The sequence below is a fragment of the Acomys russatus genome, chromosome 24, assembly GCF_903995435.1.
Source record: "Acomys russatus chromosome 24, mAcoRus1.1, whole genome shotgun sequence".
In the NCBI taxonomy this organism is placed as follows: Eukaryota; Metazoa; Chordata; class Mammalia; order Rodentia; family Muridae; genus Acomys; species Acomys russatus.
The window spans coordinates 58,304,456-58,322,385 of record NC_067160.1 but is presented as its reverse complement, the minus strand read 5'-3'; the positions used below and the strand labels follow the sequence as shown (position 1 = coordinate 58,322,385).

Here is a 17,930-nt window from a genome sequence, read left to right as displayed (position 1 = left end):
GACAGGAGGATGAACCTTAAGAGCCTGGGAGTGGTCTTTGCAGGTGTGCAAAAAAAAACCGTAGCCACCCACAGGATAGCCCCTCCCTTCATAGTGCAGTAGCAGGGGCTGGTCCCTGAGGTGCTGCACAGAGGAGCTCTGTCACCCCCCACTGACATCACTACCACCCCCACGCCCACCTTCGTTGCTGAGATTGTGCCTCTGCTGACAAGACTAGGAATGGAAAGAAAGCACAAGACTGCCCCCTAGTGTCAGCAGCAGAAAACGACTCCAGTCTCTCCACTGGCTCAGCCAAAGTTTGCTGTCTGTGCTCTTGAGACGGGAGAAGCTTCCTCCAGGAAGCAGGCCCTCTAGAGGTCAGATGGGGACCCAGCCCACTGAGTCCAAGCACTCCGGAGCTGAGGCCACCTAAAAGAGAGCGGCATCAACAGCTCAAAGGCAGCGAGGTACTGCTCAGCACTCCCACACCCCTGCCCACCACCCAACTCCACCTGGTCCTGTGACAAGAGTATAAACCCTGTTGGGTTTGATGTTCATCACCACCCCTGAAAGCATTCCCTGAGTGCTCTCAGGAAACCTGAACTTCTACAGTCAGAGCCCACTGTGTTGCTGAAGTCCCTGAGTCAGGGTCCAGCATGGCTGCCACTTCCTGAAGGCCCCACATCCCGCCTTGCTGGACAAAGAGCTAGGTGAACCAGGGTGATCGATGTGATTGGGGTCAATTGAGGCAAATGGAGATGAACTATGTGATGGGGTGACATGAGGAGTGAGATGCTGGCGTGAGCAGAGTGACCAAAGGTGAGATGAAGGGAGCTGAGGTGCATGCGCTGGCCTCAACAATACAGTTCACAGACAGCTACAGCCAGAGCTCAGACCTCCACCACACACCACGGCAAGCAGGTCAGACCAGATGCGCCCCCTGGTGGCTGAGCCTGGCATTGGTCTCTGGCCCGTCACACTCCCACACTGACCTCAGGCTCTTTCTACACAACTCAGAACCTTGCTCTAAGGCAGAACTACTCAGAGTTGTCTGGGAAGCACAGCAGGGATTGGCTGGAATTTCAGGTGATGGCCAATAGGCAGACCTGTGCTGCCCTCCACTTTGGGTAAAATCTGACTTTGAAGGCCAGGTGGCGGTGGCGGCGGCAGCACACGCCTTTAATCTCAGCACGCGGGAGGCAGAGGCAGGTGGATCACTATGAGTTCTAGTCTACAAAGTGAGGTCAGGACAGCCAAGGCTACACAGAGAAACCCTGTCTCAAAACAAAGAACAAAGTAACTATGATGAGGATGCTAGCCTGTAGTTCTTTACAGTTGATGCCTTCTGGTGGGGTAGGAGAAGGACGTTCTTTAAGGGGATGGCCAATGGGAGTCTGACCGTGCTCCGCTGAGAATAAAGACAACACAAATTAGACTTGGTAGGGTTTTTTTTCTTCTTCTTCTTTTGTTTTTGGGGAAGGTCATGGGGGAGGGGCTGGGAGGACTGAGAAGAGAATGGGATCTAGGTGAGTTATGTAAAGAATTAATAAAAACATTAAAAGATTAGGGGCTGGAGAGGTGGCTCAGAGGTTAAGAGCACTGTCTGCTCTTCCAAAGGTCCTGAGTTCAATTCCCAGCAGCCACATGGTGGCTCCCAACCATCTATAATGACATCTGGTGCCCTCTTCTGGCCTGCAGGTGTTTCATGCAGGCGAAACACTATACACAGTCAACAAAGAAACAAACAAATATTAAAATATTATTCTTTCGCAAGTGATTTTAGCTTGTGTCAAATCGACATAGGACTAGCAGGTACACTGGAAGAGAGGTCTGAGCTGAGCCACAAATGATCAGAAGGGAGGAATTTGAAGGGTGAAAGAGGCAGGGAGGGGACCAGAAGGAGGAGTGATGGGTGGGCGAGGCCCGGAGACCTCCAACAGCCGGGCGTGAACTGTCCTCCTGTTAGAGAAGCTTCAGGACCTTCAGGAATCACCCAGAGGGGACAGCCGTGTCCCATGTCACATCACAGTTGGACAGGCATGAATGCCACACGAACCCAAGCATGTGTTTGCCAGATGGACCGGGCCACACATAGGCTTCTACATAGGTTGGGATCCAGACTTGACAATGTGCCCCTGGCAGGCACACCAGACCCACCCTGCCTGGCCACATTGGGAAGGCCACCCCACTGTGCAGACATGGGTGAGGGTGTCTGAGATCAGGTGCAGAGGAAGCCCTGGGAGTCAGACCCCTGGGTGTGTGCGTGGCTCAACCACTAAGGTGGACCCTGTTGGACCACTCAGAGGAGGAGCCGGCAGACATGCAGAGGAAGGCACTGGGGCTCCCGGGGACAGGATGTCAGAGTGGGAAGATGAGAGGAGTCCTTGGGTGGTAGCTGTTATAGAATGCCATTCTCCAAGCAGGGCACCCCTCGTTTTCATCAGGGCAGCTAGGTAACCACAAGTCATCCCTGAGATGGAGCCTGGAGACTCTCACAGAAGGAGAGTTTGTGGGAGGCCACTGGACTTTCACCAAGTGTCTCAAGCGCTCCGTCCTGCACCTCCCAGCTAGTGGCATGCCTTTCAACTCTAATTGCATATGGCCCAGTGGTGGTGATGGCGGTGGCAGCTAGGATGTACAGATTGTGGAAGGTTCATCGAAGGGGCATTATTCTACCTATGGGGACATTTTATATCCATGTTGGAGTGAGAGCTTCCCATGTCGTGGCTACTTAGGTGGCACCCATGCTCCAATAAGCAGCCAGTAAACTCAGTGCTCGGCAAGTTGGGCTTTGGTGAAATTGGTGTTTGGTTTGTCTTTGAAACCTGTAAGGAGGTGGTAGATGTTTTTTCTGTCTCCATGGTGATGCCAGTGATGCTCTGGACCAACAGGTTTACTGTGTGCCTACTAACAGTCAGGACAGTGCATCGTATGCTGTGTCGGTGCACTAGAGAGAGGCTGGAAAGGAGAGGGAGAGGGGGAGAAACAAGCAGTCCTGACCGTGGCCAGTGAGATTTCTCATGGTTGACATCATTTGGTCTTCCTTCATAGACATGTCCTACCTACTAAAATTAATGATGATGATAATGACGATGCTATTGTAACGCCAGCCTTAGCGGCACATACCTTTAATCCCAGTACAACAGGAGGCTCTCTGTGAGTTCAAGGCCAGCCTGGTCTCCAAAGTGGGTTCCAAGATAGCAGAGCTACACAATAAAATGCTGTCTCTATAATTAATTAAAATAATTAATTAAAAAATTTAACTGGAGGGGGCTGGAGATATGGCTCAGAAGTTAAGAGAACTGCCTTCTCTCCCAAAGATCCTGATTTCAATTCCCAGCAACCACATGGCTGGGAACCATCTATAATGAGATCTGGCATGCAAGTGTTACATGCAGGCAGAACACTATATAAACATAATAAAATTTTAAAAATCCTTATTAAGAAAAAAATTTTAGCTGGGCATGGTGGCGCACACCTGTAATCCCAGTATTTAGTTCGAGGCCAACCTGGTTTACAGAGCGAGTTCTAGGACTGCCAAAGATGTTACACAGAGAACAGCTCTATCTCAAAAAACCAAAAAAAGAAAAAAGAAAAAAAAAATAAAAAAGTAAAAAAGAAAAGGTATTCTCACCAGGGATTGTGGCCCATGTCTTTAACACCAGTGATTGGAAGGCAGAGGTAGGCAGTGGTTCTCTGTGAGTTCGAGACCAGCCAGGTCTACAAGAAAAACTCTGTCTAAAGAAAAAAGAAAAAAGAAAGAAAGAAAGAAAGAAAGAAAGAAAGAAAGAAAGAAAGAGTAAGAAAAACTATTCTCTAGCCAGGCTTCACCCAGGAACTCTGGGAGTTGAGTGCCTGGTGCCCGCAGCGCTCGCTGGGACCTCCCTCTCCTGCCCTGCTCTGCGCCAGCCTCTAGCTTAGGAGCATTTCAGCGCCCTGCAGCCTTCACTGCCATCTAGCCACAGACGTGCCATCCTCCCAACTCCCTAGTGCACGCTGACTCCATCACACTTATGTTTAGCAGCTGCCAGGCAGCCCCAGGCCCTGCCTTAGAGACTCTTGCGCCCTAGGGTGAACAGCACTGAGGGCCTCGCGGGGTGCCGTGGAGCACCCTGTAGCTAGGAGATGGCAACTCCAGCTCCTCACAGGGCTCTGTTTGCCTTTGCTGTGAAGATGGCCATCGAGGCTAACTCCCCAGGAGCAAACAGCTGGTTGGTTTGCCAGAGGGTAAGTCTGCTCCCAGGGTAAGCACAGTACTACAGTGGACTCAGATTTGGAGTTCCACGCTGGAACGTGGGCAGGGGTCTTTACATGCAGCCAATGATGCAGGGAGTTTTCCTGTCTGGTGACCAGACTCTCAAAAAGTTAGGCACAGCCAGTTGGCCAATCCATCCCAAGGGACCTGTTAGAAGCATGAATGCCCACGGATTTACTACAAGGAGGCTGGGGCTTTGTTTGTTTGTTTTGTTTTGTTTTTGAGACAAGGTCTCTCTGTCTACTACAAGGATGTTGATCCTGGCATTACTTATAATTACAAAAAGCTGGCACGGGCTCACATGTCCCTCTACAGAAGAGTGACGAGTGGGGTGAGAAGGCGCTGCATGCTGACGGCATAGCTGCTGAGCATTAGGTTTATGAAGGGGTTCACAGACACAGAAAATGTTCATTATACACAGCTGGGCAGGAAGCAGCAGCCCCCGGTCTTCGCCATCTTCCCTAGTCTGCTAATTAGAAAGAATAGAGCATCAGCACCCAGGCCTGGGCTGAGGCCTCAGCCACTCCGGGGGCCTCAGGGTGGCCCTGCTGATGGACGCAAACACCTCATACTGAAATGTAGAGGAGAACTTTGGTACTCGTGTGGCGGATGCATGGTGGAGGTAGGGGGCGTCCCGTGGGGCCTTACTGGAGAAAGCCAGGAGAGAGCCAGGATCTCAGAGTTAGGCAAAGGCAACATGGCTCTTAAGAGGACAGGCACTGGGGGTGGGGCCATCCCCCAGGCTAGAGTCTGTCTTCAGAGGAGGGGTAGATAGGAGCAGCCTCCCAAGTAAGAGAAGCAGAGTACCGCTTGCCACACACGAGGGCCTGGATTCCATCCCCACTATAGCAAAGAAATAAATAAAGCAATTAGACAGATGTCATGCTGTTTTTCAACGGTCCCCATGGCCACCAGACTACTGGCCTGGTTTAGGGTCCTGCCCGGCTCCCCTTAGGGTGTGTTCATAGGAACCCATCTTTTCCTAGCCTCCACATCACTCTGGGGCTGATTAAATTAGCGAATGCAATCACAATCTGAAGCAAGTTAATTGAGAGAATTTATTTGGGCCTGACAGTTTTATGCATGGTTGATTAAGCATTATAAGGTTTGTTTTTGATTTTGCATAATTTAACTTTAAATCCTACACTGGGGGGCCCATCAACCATTAACGACCAAAATAAACCTCTTTTAAGATGCATCCATTTATGATTTATTTCTGAGTGCAGTATCTTCCAGATTTTTTTTTTTCCTTTTGATGCTGTTTCCAAAGTGACAAATATGTTTAAAGTGACATTTTGAGCCATCCCCTTTGCCTTATAAATCTTCCGGACTGGACACAAGTCATTAAAAGTTTTGAAAGAAGTACAAGTTAGTATTTATATTGCAACATGTGACATATAAATGCCCGTGTTCGTCTTTTGCGTGCCATAAAATATGTCCTAGTGCCTGCCACCGTCACCCCCCCCCCCCCCCCCCGCAAGCCAAGCAGATTGCCCATGCTCTGGAGCAAAGATTGGTCACAAATCCTTACTGGTGTTGACAAGAAGCCATTCAATCAACAATGGTCCAGGTGAGTCTCCGGTGAAATTAGCACAAGAGTGGAACCCAGCAAAGACTAACACTGAATCCAACTTCTTTGGCCCCTTTGAGGTCTAGGGCCAGGTTGTTCAGAGGGCATGCCCACCACCACCAAAGGCCTCTCTGGCTTCCTGTGCTGGGGGCTCCTACCTCCACAGACAAAGGAACATGTTTTCCTTTTCTGCTGACAAAGTTTACTGATAGCTTATCCTGTCTTAGGCCTTGACTAAATCATTAAGGTGCACTGGAAGGGGCTGCCCACTCAGATTCAGAAAAGTAAAGTACTAGACCTGTCTCTTACTAATTGGGAGGGGAGGGCAGGAGGAGGGGGAAGGAGAGGGGGTATTGCAGGTCAGCTGGGCTCTGTAAGCGTGGTCCCTCATGGCTCTCACAAAGCCTCCAGCAGCACCTCTGGGTGTTTCCCCAGCATCCGGGGCAGCCTCTGTCCTCCTGTGTGGCCACAACGGGACGGGCTAATGCGGCCATGAGGCTGCTGGGCCTTTGCAAACCTTGCAAAGCCTGTTGCCCTCCAGCCTCTGTCTTGAATCTCCATCACAAGGTAAGTGTGTGAGAAGGCACACACGGCACATCCCAAACATCCTCAAGAAGTGGGTTCCTCCTGTATTTTGGGGTCAAGCCTGACTTAAGAAAAATCTCAGTAAAATGGAGGCTAAGCTGTTGTCCTGGAAGCAGTTTGTAAGGATTCATGTGGCCTGCTTCCTCGCTCACCTCACAGAAGAGAGAAGCTCAAAGTAAGAAAAACACGTATTTCAAGTAAGGGTCGCATCTCAGGCAGTGCAGACAGCAAGAGGGCCCTTGGTCAGCTTTGACTGCTCGGTAATGCTGGCAGCAGAGCAGCCACAGGCAGGCGTGAGCTTGACCAGTGCTTGTTCATACCAGAGCAGAGCAGATAGCGGAGGCAGCCTTGGCCCTGAAGCCACTAGCTTGAGACTCTGGACAGACAGAAGCAACTCAGCTGGGAGAGAAGCTCAGAGGGTGACCACGGTGCAAGGCAGGGACTCCGATGGCAATGGCGAGGGAGGACTTTGAATGACTAGGCCCTTGAGAGGCAAAGGGACTTTGGGACTGCCACACGCCCTCCCTTGACCTAAGAGAACAGAAGGGACGCTGGTGTTTACCTAGGAAGAGGGTGGTCCTGTGTAGTGTGGGGGCCAGCATAGCCTATAAACTCAGGATGTTCCCTGCCTGTCATCCTCCGAGCTTGCTCAGAGAACAGCTCCCTCAGAGGCCCAGGCACACTGAGAACTGGAGGAGCAGGAATGGGGGTCGTTGAGTCCTAGGCGACTTCCCTGGAGTGAGTGTGGGCTTTTACCCAGATTCTTGCTTTCAGGCAGAGTCATGCCTCTCTGTAGGAAGAGATCCCCCCGCTGCTTCTCGCAAGCAAGGAGGGGAAGTCCCCATAGGGCAGTCACTTAACTTCATTGTGCATTCAGTGATCCCCATTTGTGAACCCCTAGTTTATATGTCCTGGGAGTTGTAAAAATGGACCTGAGGGTTGTAAAAAGGGGGAGATCTCAGGATGTGGCTTCTGTTTATAGTAACTATCTTGAGAACCTTATCTCTACAAGGGGGAAAGAGCCCTTGGTAATCCAGAGGTGGCTATGAAGTTTTTATCAGGTCTGTGACACCTCTTACCAGATGGGATTTAAGAACCAGCCAGGATCAAAAAGGAGTGTACCCCCTTTCCCTAGTCCATTAGAATGGCTAACCGGGGCAGGTGGCTTTGACCTAGCAATGCCCCACACTTGCCTGAGGTCATCAGTGACAGATCACACAGAGTGTGGTGTCCTTCTCTGAAATATATGACAAGAGTACTGGTCTAGCATGCTTAACTCTGGTTGAATCCTTAGTACCCCTCCCCCAAAGGAGAGGAAGGGCGGGGATGGGAGGGATTAGTCTACGCCTCCTGCTGTAACAAAAGTCTAGGGATAGGCAGCTTACACAACAGGCATCGACTGTTCACAGCTAGGGTGGTGAAGCCCAGACCAAGGCATGGCAAAGCTGACTCATCTGAGAACATTCTCCTTGGATTATAGATGCTGTCTCCCATCTCCTGTCGTCATCTGGCTGTGTGTGTGTGTGTGTGTGTGTGTGTGTGTGTATGTGCGCGCGCGTGCGTGTCCCTCTGCATGTGTGTCTGTATCATGATCTCCAGTCAGACTGGATTATGACCCATCATTATAGAGACTCCACTTTATACTACTGACCTCTGACCTCTTTCAAGGCCACAGTCTCCAAATAGTTACAGGCTGAGGCCCAAGGGGTCAGAACTTCAGCACACAGATGTGGGGAACACAGTTCAGTTCTTAGGGTACTCCAGCCCTCCCAGGTCCATAAGCCAGGAGCCGGGGCAAGGTGGGGCTGAAGTCTGTCCTGGAGTCTCTCTTAAGGCTGCAGAAGGCATGCTTAGGCTGTCCGCTGGAGAAAAGACTTGTGGTGGTGTTTCCAGGTTGACAGTGTTTCTGGGTCAGCTCACTGCAGACAGCAAGCTGGCACTGGCTGTGGGCCAGAGGCCTCCAGTTTCTCCCTACAGGGCTGACTGCTCCGCCCCAACGTGGCAACTGTCAGCTGTTATGCCATCCCTCCAGCTCCTGGGGGAGATCTGTGAGGGCAGGAAGAGTCCCGCAATGAGCTCTGTGACCCGGCTCCTAAGTCACTCAGTCAGCTCTGGGCAGTGTGGGAGCAAGGATCACACAGAGAGGATCACAGGGGCTACCTGAAGGCTGGCTCTGGAGCTGCAGAGAGAGATGAACCTTGCTGTGGGCCAGGTCATCCTCTGCCAGCTTTACTGAACGAGCGAAGCTAGTTCCACAACTTCCTGTGAGGGCCCGTGTGTTCCTTCCTCACCTTACAGAGGAGGAAACTGAGACTGAGGGAGGCTGAGACTTTACCATGGCTACAAGTGGTAGTCGGGGGTGCAGAGCAGGCAGGCTGCAGAAACATCATTTTTTTGTTTTGTTTTGTTTTTTTCAAGACAGTGTTCCTCTGTGTAACCCTGGTTGTCCTGGAACTCTTTCTGTAGACCAGACTTACAGAGATCCATCTGGCTCTGTCTCCCAAGTGCTGGGATTAAAAGTGTACATCAACACCCAGCTCTTCCTCCCCCATTCTCCCCCTCCCCCCCCCCAGCCAGGGTTTCTCTGTGTAGCCCCAGCAGTCCTATAACTCGATATGTAGACCAGGCTGGCCTTGAACTCAGAGATTCACGCCCCCAACTGCCTCCCACATGCTGGGATTAAAAGTATGTGCCATCACCACCTGACCAACCTCCTGTCATTTCTACCATGCCCACAGCCTAAAATGAAAGTCACCCTCGCTGGACTCCTGGGGTAAAGGAGAGATTGTGGCAGGGATACAAGAGACCAGGGTCTTATATCAAGAAGTCTTGCTGTCTCGGGCGGTTGAAGTTCTGTCATGAAGGACCAGGACGGAGTGAAGACTGACGGCCACTACAATATTGTGCATCAGCTGACGGGCGGAGGATGAGGAAGGCCACACAGGTCACACAGCACATAACCCACACAGCAAATGCTTTTTTGGAGTTAACTTCTGGAGTTAAGCCTGGTTTGAGCAAAATCTGTCTCCGTGTCAGTAAAACGGAGGCTAAGCTGTTGTCTTGGATGTATTTTGTAAGGATTCACGTGGCCTCACTCACATCACAGCAGAGAGAAGCTCCAAGTGAGAAAAACACTGTCAGGCAGTGCAGACAGCAACAGGGCCGTCAGGTCCCCGACACAGCTACCCAGCCTTGACTGCTCTGTAATGCTGGCACCAAAACAGCCCCAGAGCTGGCCTCAGCCCCCTGGGCCCACGCCTGGGTTTGGACTACAATTTTAGACTTCTCTAGTCTCTCAAGGCCCATTAACAGTCTGGAACACCATGTGCACAATTCCAGTAGGTGGCGCCAGGCCACTGTCCAGGACTTGTACACAGAGAAGCCCAGAGCAGACAGCACATTGGGAGCTGATGCAGAGACTTCAGATAGACTTCCTACAGCAGGACTGGCCTGCAGCAAACAGACCCATTGGGACTCCATCCTATCCTTGAAGATGACCCTGCCTGCTCTGGTCAAACTTCAGGACCTGAGAGGGTTCTGGAATCAGTTCAGTGGTGGTACCCAACACTTCCAAGAAGTAACAGAAAGCAACAGAGTGGAGGTAACAGGACGGATCCATTAGTGGGACTTTCTGAGTGCTTTCAGTGAGTACAGTGGCCTGAAGTTAGAGGGCTCTGAGCCAGAGGGAGGCCAAGAGCAGTCGGCACAGGCTACCTGCCCTATCTCAGAGGAGGTAAACCCCAAACCGTGAAGAGTATGTGGCAGAGGTGGCTTCTCAGAGGTGAAGAGCATTCAGTGGGGTCTTATGGGAGGAACAGGGCTGAGCAAGTGGAAGGGGACAAAGGGACAGAAAAAGGCAGAGAAACAGAGCTTGGAATGTGTCATGGAGCCAAGGAGGCATTTAAAGAGGCAAGGATGGGAAAACAGAAAACCATCGCCCCAGAAATTCAGGCCAGGGGAGAGGACATGACTACTTGCTTGGTTTTGCTGAATCCTCCTGCCTCCAGAAGAGGTGTGTGTGTGTGTGTGTGTGTGTGTGTGTGTGTGTGTGTGTGTGTGTGTGTGTATGTGTGTGTGTAAATATGCGAGGTGAAAGCATGTAAGTCAGAGGTCAATGTGAGAGCACCGATCTTTTCCTTCATTATGTGGGTACCAAGGATGGACTGAGATTGTCAGGTTAGGGGCAAGTGCCTTTACCCTCTAAGCCGTCTCACTGGACCACCTCCACCTCCTGAGTGCTGGATGACACATGACATTTATTTTTTGTTTGTTTGAAACAAGGTTTCTCTATGTAACAGCTCTGGCTGTCCTGGACTCGCTTTGTAGACCAAGCTGGCCTGGAACTCACAGAGATCCACTTGTCTCTCTCTGCCTCCGTGAGTGCTGGGATTAAAGGCGTGCGCCACCACGCCGAGCGCATTTGTTTATTCTTACATCTATTCATTTTTGTGTGGGGGTGGGTGGTGTAGGCCGGATATGCACGTGCCACAGCTTGCAGCCGCCCTTGGTCCCCGAGCGGGCTGGGGACTCCAAGCCCTGCCTGTGCAGTGTAAGGGTGTCTTGCGGCAGCCCCAAGCTGATTCTCTAGCCGACGCTCCCTTTCCTGCAAAGGGTCAATTTCCCTTCCCAGGGGAGCCTGCATCTGATGCCCGGGCGTCGGTGAGCAGGAGAGTCAATGTGAGGCAACCCTGAAGGGCCACTTTCAGATCTTCCTTGGGAAAATGGCCTGATCCTGACACCAAGCGCACGCCACATCAACTCTCAGCTCAAGGTTATTTAGGCCGGTGGCACAACAGCCTAAGTCTTTTTTTTTTTTTTTTCTGGAGTTTCCAGGACCCCTGTGCTCCACAGTGGGTACCCAGCGATCGCCTCATCTGCAACTGTGTCTGCTCTCCGGGTGCCACAGCATCACTGGAGAGGAGACGACCGACTCACGTCCAAGCAGTAAAGCCCCGCCCACGCTCGCGCACGCGCATTGACGTAGAGTCGATCAACCTCGGCTCTCTTAGTTCCCCCATCTGCGCCTGCGCAGGTTAGGTCATGCCTCCGGCTGAGGCCGCGAGCCCTTGACGTCATGGACGGCGCGGGGCGCGCACTCGCAAGCGCGCGGCCTCGGACAGCGTTGAGTTCCCGGACGCTCCGCGCGGGCCCGAGTCGGGCTCTGCGAGGCTCCACCGTGTAGGCGCGGGCGGGGGGAGGGGGGCCGTGAGGATCGCGCTACGGTGGCTGCAGAGGGACGACACTACGGCTCCCACGCTGGGACAAACGCCTCCGACCCGGCCCGGGCGCGCCCTCCCCTCCCGGCCGGAGCCAGCCGGGGGCACCTGAAGGGCCGCGAGAAGCGACCCTGTCTCTTCGGCGGCATGTGCCCGCCCCGACGTCGCACCTCCGGGGCACAGGCTCAACCGCGGGCCCGGTCCCCAGCGCCGTCGGCCTGCCGCATGGTTCCGGACACCGGCACCGCCACGGAGAGGGCACCGGGTGAGCGGCCGAGGACGGGCGGGGACCGGCCGCGGACCTAAGGGCCGTCACCAGGGCAACGGCGCCCCGACACCGGAAGTAGCGCCCGCAGAGGACGCGGGGCCGAGGGACGGGGTCGCGCGTAGCTAACGGGCTTACGAGGGCCGCCGTGCTTCCACGCGCCGGGGTAGCAGGACCTCCAGAGCTGGGCCTCCTGCCCTGGGGTCCCGTGCGCAGAGACGCGTGCCCCGGTGCCGGGCGGCCCCACGGTGTGCACCTCCACCTGAGTACACCTGCTGCAGAATGCAAACCCCTACTGTGCGGTGTCCAGTGACACGCCTGGATGAGGGCCATTGCCCTGTCTAGATGGGTAAAGCATCGCTAAACCTCCCTGGTTCGGGACAGGTTTCCTCCCATTGCGCCTAGGCCGCAGCTGAACTGGCGGCCATTTGCCCAGGACCCGCGGTGGTGGAGGAAGCCGATGGAATGAATAGAAGCCTCAAAAGCCTGTTGGCGATGGTTTCCTGTCCTGTTACCAACTTTTGGTCTCTAGTGTCATATAGTCTCAAGTGTATGCTTTTTTTTTTTCCATCCACAATTAACCTAGGCAGCTGCAAATGACTTTTGCTTGGTGAAACAAGGAACCGCACGCCATTTCTCCTTTCTTTGTGGCCCAGTTTGGAGGACTCTGGCCCTCTGCCCAGCCTAGACAAGGCAGCAACACTTCCGGTGTACGGGCAGGCCCCTGGGAAGAGGCCCAGCAGGTGACCTTAGGGTCTGGCAACGTGGCTCCCCCCCCCCCCCCCCGTCTTTATCCCAATCCTATTGTGGTTCTGCATGGGGTGTCCTTGTGACGGGACTGTAGAACGCAACCAATAGCTTAGTTCTGAGTTTGTGCAAGAGGTGTATGGAGTAGGCTTAGGTACCCGATTCCTGTCCCCATTCTACCACTGACAGCTCTTAGAAGAAGTCACACCTGACCCTCTCCTTGTCCCTCTACCTGCAGGCCGACACCTTCCCCAAGGCTCAGCTGAGGTCTCCTAGGTGCTGATGACACCTATGCTAGCCATCTGGACCCTGCACCACCACTGCAAAACAGCACTGCCGCCCGGGCCCAATGCCGGTCATGCCCATCCCGCGGCGGGTGCGCTCCTTTCATGGCCCGCACACCACCTGCCTGCACGCGGCCTGTGGGCCAGTGAGAACCTCTCACCTGGCCCGCACCAAGTACAACAACTTCGATGTGTACATCAAGACTCGCTGGCTCTACGGCTTCATCCGTTTCCTGCTCTATTTCAGCTGCAGCCTCTTCACGGCGGCCCTGTGGGGCGCGCTGGCCGCGCTCTTCTGCCTGCAGTACGTGGGTGTGCGCGTGCTGCTGCGCTTCCAGCTCAAGCTGTCCGTGCTGCTGCTGCTGCTGGGGCGGAGGCGTGTGGACTTCCGCCTCATGAACGAGCTGCTCATCTATGGAATCCATGTGACCATGCTGCTGGTTGGGGGTCTGGGCTGGTGCTTCATGGTCTTTGTGGACATGTAAAGGCCTGGCCTCCAGGGGGCACCTGATCGTGCCATAGGAAGTTTCTTTTCCTTGAAGGGTGGGGCTGGTAGGGGCCTTTTGTGCTCCATCCCGAAGGTAAGGCCTGAAGCACACACTCCCACTAAGGCGAGAAAAGGGCTGAACCTACTCTGCTGGGGACACCACACAGTGTCCCTGCTGGCTTCTGCGCTGCCCTTCCTGTGCACTTCCCCTCCTAGCCTCTTGCCTCGGGTTGCCTGTAAGCTTTCAGGTTGTCCAGTGGGTGGCCCATCTGTCTTTTTCTGCACCTTGAGACCTTCTGTGTGACATTCTCACCAACATCAGGCCCAACCAGTGGGCCATGGAGGGGTGCCTCTGGGCTGCACAGCCCCTTGATGTGCCCTGTTCCTGGCTCTAGCCTCAGGGACCCATCTGGCTATATAAGCAGACACACTACTGCCACTAATTGTGCCCCTTCTGAGCTGCTTGAATCCTAACCCCATGGATCACTCTCTGCTGTCACCAAGTGGCAGTGGCAGGCTTGAACCCCAAGTCAGGCCTCAGAGTCACCTTGTCTTGCATAGGTGTGGTCTAGCAGGACACGGTACATGGCACTGGCGGGTCCCTGGTGCAAGGGAGCACAGGCACCCAGGCTTGGGCTCCGTGGCAGGTCTGCAAACTTACAGAGCCTCAGAAGCCACTTCCACTTAGCCCTGGGAGTTTTTACTGTCTCTGAGGGATGGAGGCCCCCAGCAGCCTCCCAAAGCCTTGGAAAACAGAAACAAACCACTTGTACCTCCTCAGTGGGTTTACCAGTCCCAGTGGGCAGCCTGGATGGGCGAGCTGCACCTTCCCCGCATGGCTTGTGCGATTAAATAAAAGGGAGTATCTGACCCCCTTTGGCCTCTGTCAGGAGTGAGATGTGGCTCTCATGGTGACAAGTGAAGTGCTTTGAGTAGTGACTCCAGGGGCAGGACATTGGGCATATCCTGCTAACGAGTGTTTCACCCTAAATTGTCACCCCACACCCTGTATGGAGGTGGCCCCTTTGACCTACCCTGCCAGGAAGACCAGTGTGCTCCATGGAGGAGAAGCCTGAAGGAAGGGAAGCAGGGAAAGCAAAGATGGAGGGCTGTTGACCCAGCTCTTTAACCTGTAGCCTGCTGTGCCCACTGGTCTAGCAGGAGGGCTCCTGGAGGAAGTGTCTGCCTCCCAGGACAGCAGGTGAGGTGCCTTCCCAGCGGACCCCAGCTGCTACTCGCTTGCTGCCAGAATTGTTTGCACTAAATCCCACCACCCCCCCCCCCCAGCAGCATTGTTCTTTGTTAATTAGCTTATGCTCCTCAGAGCAGCCTGAAGCCCCATTTGCTGGGTGGTGGTGGGTGTGTCAGAGGGCTGGTGGGAGGGAATGACAGGACCTTGTCACGCATTGCACACCCAGCTGCCCAGTGTCCTGAGTGCCTGTTAAATTCTTTATGAAATGAATCACCTGCATTAAACCTATTTTTTTAATGTGCTGATGGAGTGATTGCTTAAATTTCGCAGAGCTAGAGCCTCCTGCATGTTAGGCGAGTGCTTTGGGACAGTGCTGACAGTTGTTAAGCCAGAAATCTTTTCCTTTTCAAAGGAGCTAATCTACAATGTCATAGAAACCAAAACCAGTGGTTCTGCAGTGTCATCAGTGTCAGGTGGTCAATAAAAGTGGATGCTGGGTTTCTGGTGCTTTCCATTGAGGACAGGAAAGCCCTGCACACTTGGAGATGAGGAGAGCCTGTGGGCGCCCTGCACACTTGGAGATGAGGAGAGCCTGTGGGCACCCTGCACACTTGGAGATGCAGTGTCTAGATGCCAGGAGGAACAGGAGGCCACATTTTTCTTTTTTGGCACGCTTCTGAGTTGTGTTACTGGGGATTTGTTTATTTGGTTTTTCAAGACAGGGTTTCTCTGTATAATAGTGTTGGTTGTCACCAGGCGTGGTGGCACACACCTTTAATCCCAGCACTCAGGAGGCAGAGACAGGTGGATCTCTTGTGAAGTCGAGGCCAGCCTGGTCTACAAAGTGAGTCTAGGACAGCCAAGGCTACACAGAGAGAAACCCTGTCTCAAAAAACCAAAAAAAAAAAAAAAAAAAAAAAATTGAAAATAGTCCTGGTTATCCTAGACTCTCTTTGTAGACCATGCTGGCCTTAAACTCACAGCAACAATCTGCCTGCCTCTGCCTCCCAAGTGCTGGGTTTAAAGGTGTGAGGCACCAAGCCTGGCTTTATATTTATTTTTTAATTGTATTTCACATGTGTGAGTGATTGGTCTACATGTATGTGTACATCTCTTGCATGCCTGGTACCCGTGGAGGCTGAAGGAAGTGCTGGAGGCCATGGGACTGGGCTAGTTGTGAGCCACCATATGACGTTTGGAGATCAAGCTGGGATCCTCTGGAAGAGCAGCCAGTACTCTTAGCTGCTAACCCATCTCTCCAGCCCTAGGGATTCTGAGGTAGGGGATGATAGGGTCTTGCCCGCTTGCTCAGCTGGCTTCAAACTCCCAAATGCTGTGATGACTGGTGTAGATGGGTTTCTATGTCTGCCTTTTTTTTTTTTTTTTTTTAAAGATTTATTTATTTATTATATATACAGTGCTCTACCTGCATGTACACCTGCAGGGCAGAAGAGGGCACCAGATCTCAGTATAGAAGGCTGTGAGCCACCATGTGGTTGCTGGGAATTGAACTCAGGACCTCTGGAGAAGCAGTCAGTGCCCTTAACCTCTGAGCCATCTCTCCAGCCCCCCCCCTTTTTTTTTTGTTTAAAGATTTATTATTTATTATGTATACAGTGTTCTGTGTGCATGTAATGCCTGCACACTAGAAGAGGGCACCAGATTGCATTATAGATGGTCATGAGCCACCATGTGGTTGCTGGGAATTGAACTCATGACCTTTGAAGGAACAGCCACTGCTCTTTACCTCTGACCCATCTCTCCAGCCCCCGTGCCTTTGATTTTTAAAAGATTGTTTATTGCTGGGCGGTAGTGGTGCACGCCTTTAATCCCAGCACTTGGGAAGCAGAGGCAGGCTGATCTTTGAGTTCGAGGCCAGCATGGTCTACAAAGAGTTCAGGACAACCAGGACTATTATACAGAGAAACCCTGTATTAAAACAAAACAAAACAACAACCTAACAAAAAGATTGTTTATTTTTGTTTCATATGTATAAGTGTTTTTCTGCATGGATGTATGTGGGCCATGTGTGACCTGGTGCCTGCAGAGGTTAGAATACAACAAATCACTTCAGAACTGGAGTCATAGATGGTTGGTTGGAACTAAACCCACGTCCTCTGGAAAAACAGTCAGTCCTCATAACTAGTGAGCTGTCTCTCCAGCCCTGAGTTTTGTTTAGGGAGGAGGGGGTGGTTTTGTTTTGCTTTTGAAATAGGGTCTCACTGTATGCCTAGGTTGTATAAAACAGAAGGCTTCAAACTCACAGAGATCCCTTGCCTCTTGCCTCCAGAGTGCTGGGATTAAAGGGATGTGCCAGTATCCCCTCACCCAAGTTCTAGGGGTTTTCTTGTTGTTTGGAGGGTTTTTGTTTGTTTTTTTCCTATTTATTTATTTATGTATTTATTTTGGGTTTTCGAGACAGGGTTTCTCTGTGTAGCCTTGACTGTCCTGGACTCACTTTGTAGACCCGACTGGCCTCGAACTCATAGTGATCTGCCTGCCTCTGCCTCCGGAGTGTTGGTTTTAAGGTGTATGCTACCACACCCTGCAGGTTTTAGTTTTTTTAGAAGAGTAATCTGCAAAATCCTTTGCCCTAGACAGCTCAGGACCTGAGGAGGGGAAGGTTAGCTTCGTAGACCAGGCTGGGATTTGGTATAGACAGGGCTCCTGGCCCAGGAAAAGCAATGCTGAGGGACAATCCTGGGACAATCCTGGGAGAGCTGCTCAGGCAAACTTACCCAAGAATCCAAAGTTGGGCTCCATAGCAGACAGGCATGGTAAGGGCGGTCATGCAGTGGCAGCGGCCCTCTATGCCACCCATCACATCTGAGGGGACAGTACTTGCAGGAACTTCCCTGGGCCTGATTTTGTTCTCTGTGGATCTGACAAGGTTGGTTGGCTGGCTGGGTTTACAGTGCTGGGCATGGAACCCAGAGCCAACCATGGGACAGGCACAGTGCTGGGCATAGATCCCAAAGCTGACCATGGGACAAGCACAGTGCTGGGCATGGAACCCAGAGCCAACCATGGGACAGGCACAGTGCTGGGCATGGAACCCAGAGCCAACCATGGGACAGGCACAGTGCTGGGCATGGAACCCAGAGCCGACCATGGGGCAGGCAAGTGGCTTCTGCTTAGTCTCACTCAAAGCCCTGAAGTGTTTTCCCACTGTCCCTTTACTGGGAAGAAAAAGAAATCAAGTTTTAATGCCATCCTAACTGTCTAGTGGGGCCTCCAGGCCGAGAGGCCGCTGAGCACAGGGAACACAGCTCATGAGAACATCTGCTCAGACCCAACGTAGCTGAGGGCCAGGAGCTGGTGCGCTAAGGGTACTGGCCCGTTCCGGGCTT

The 17,930-nt window shown here is 52.6% G+C and overlaps 1 protein-coding gene across 3 annotated transcripts; it reads left to right on the top strand.

The window, feature by feature from the left end:
* Positions 1-11,586: 11,586 nt before the first annotated feature.
* Positions 11,587-14,140, top strand: Tmem250 (transmembrane protein 250). Of its 3 annotated transcripts, none has more exons than XM_051166788.1 (2): positions 11,587-11,870; positions 12,856-14,140. In XM_051166788.1, exon 2 carries the CDS (start codon positions 12,967-12,969, stop codon positions 13,384-13,386), a length of 420 nt encoding a protein of 139 aa, XP_051022745.1. In that variant the 5' UTR covers positions 11,587-11,870; positions 12,856-12,966; the 3' UTR covers positions 13,387-14,140. The 3 variants fall into 3 exon arrangements, with proteins under 3 accessions (XP_051022745.1, XP_051022746.1, XP_051022748.1); XM_051166789.1 differs by lacking the exon at positions 11,587-11,870 and adding an exon at positions 11,914-12,219; XM_051166791.1 differs by lacking the exon at positions 11,587-11,870 and adding an exon at positions 12,252-12,613.
* The last annotated feature ends 3,790 nt before the right edge of the window (positions 14,141-17,930 follow it).

What these genes read in the sequence shown, in the direction of transcription:
- Tmem250 (XM_051166788.1), top strand. Translation starts at nt 12,967, where the DNA reads ATGCCGGTCATGCCCATCCCGCGGCGGGTGCGCTCCTTTCATGGCCCG.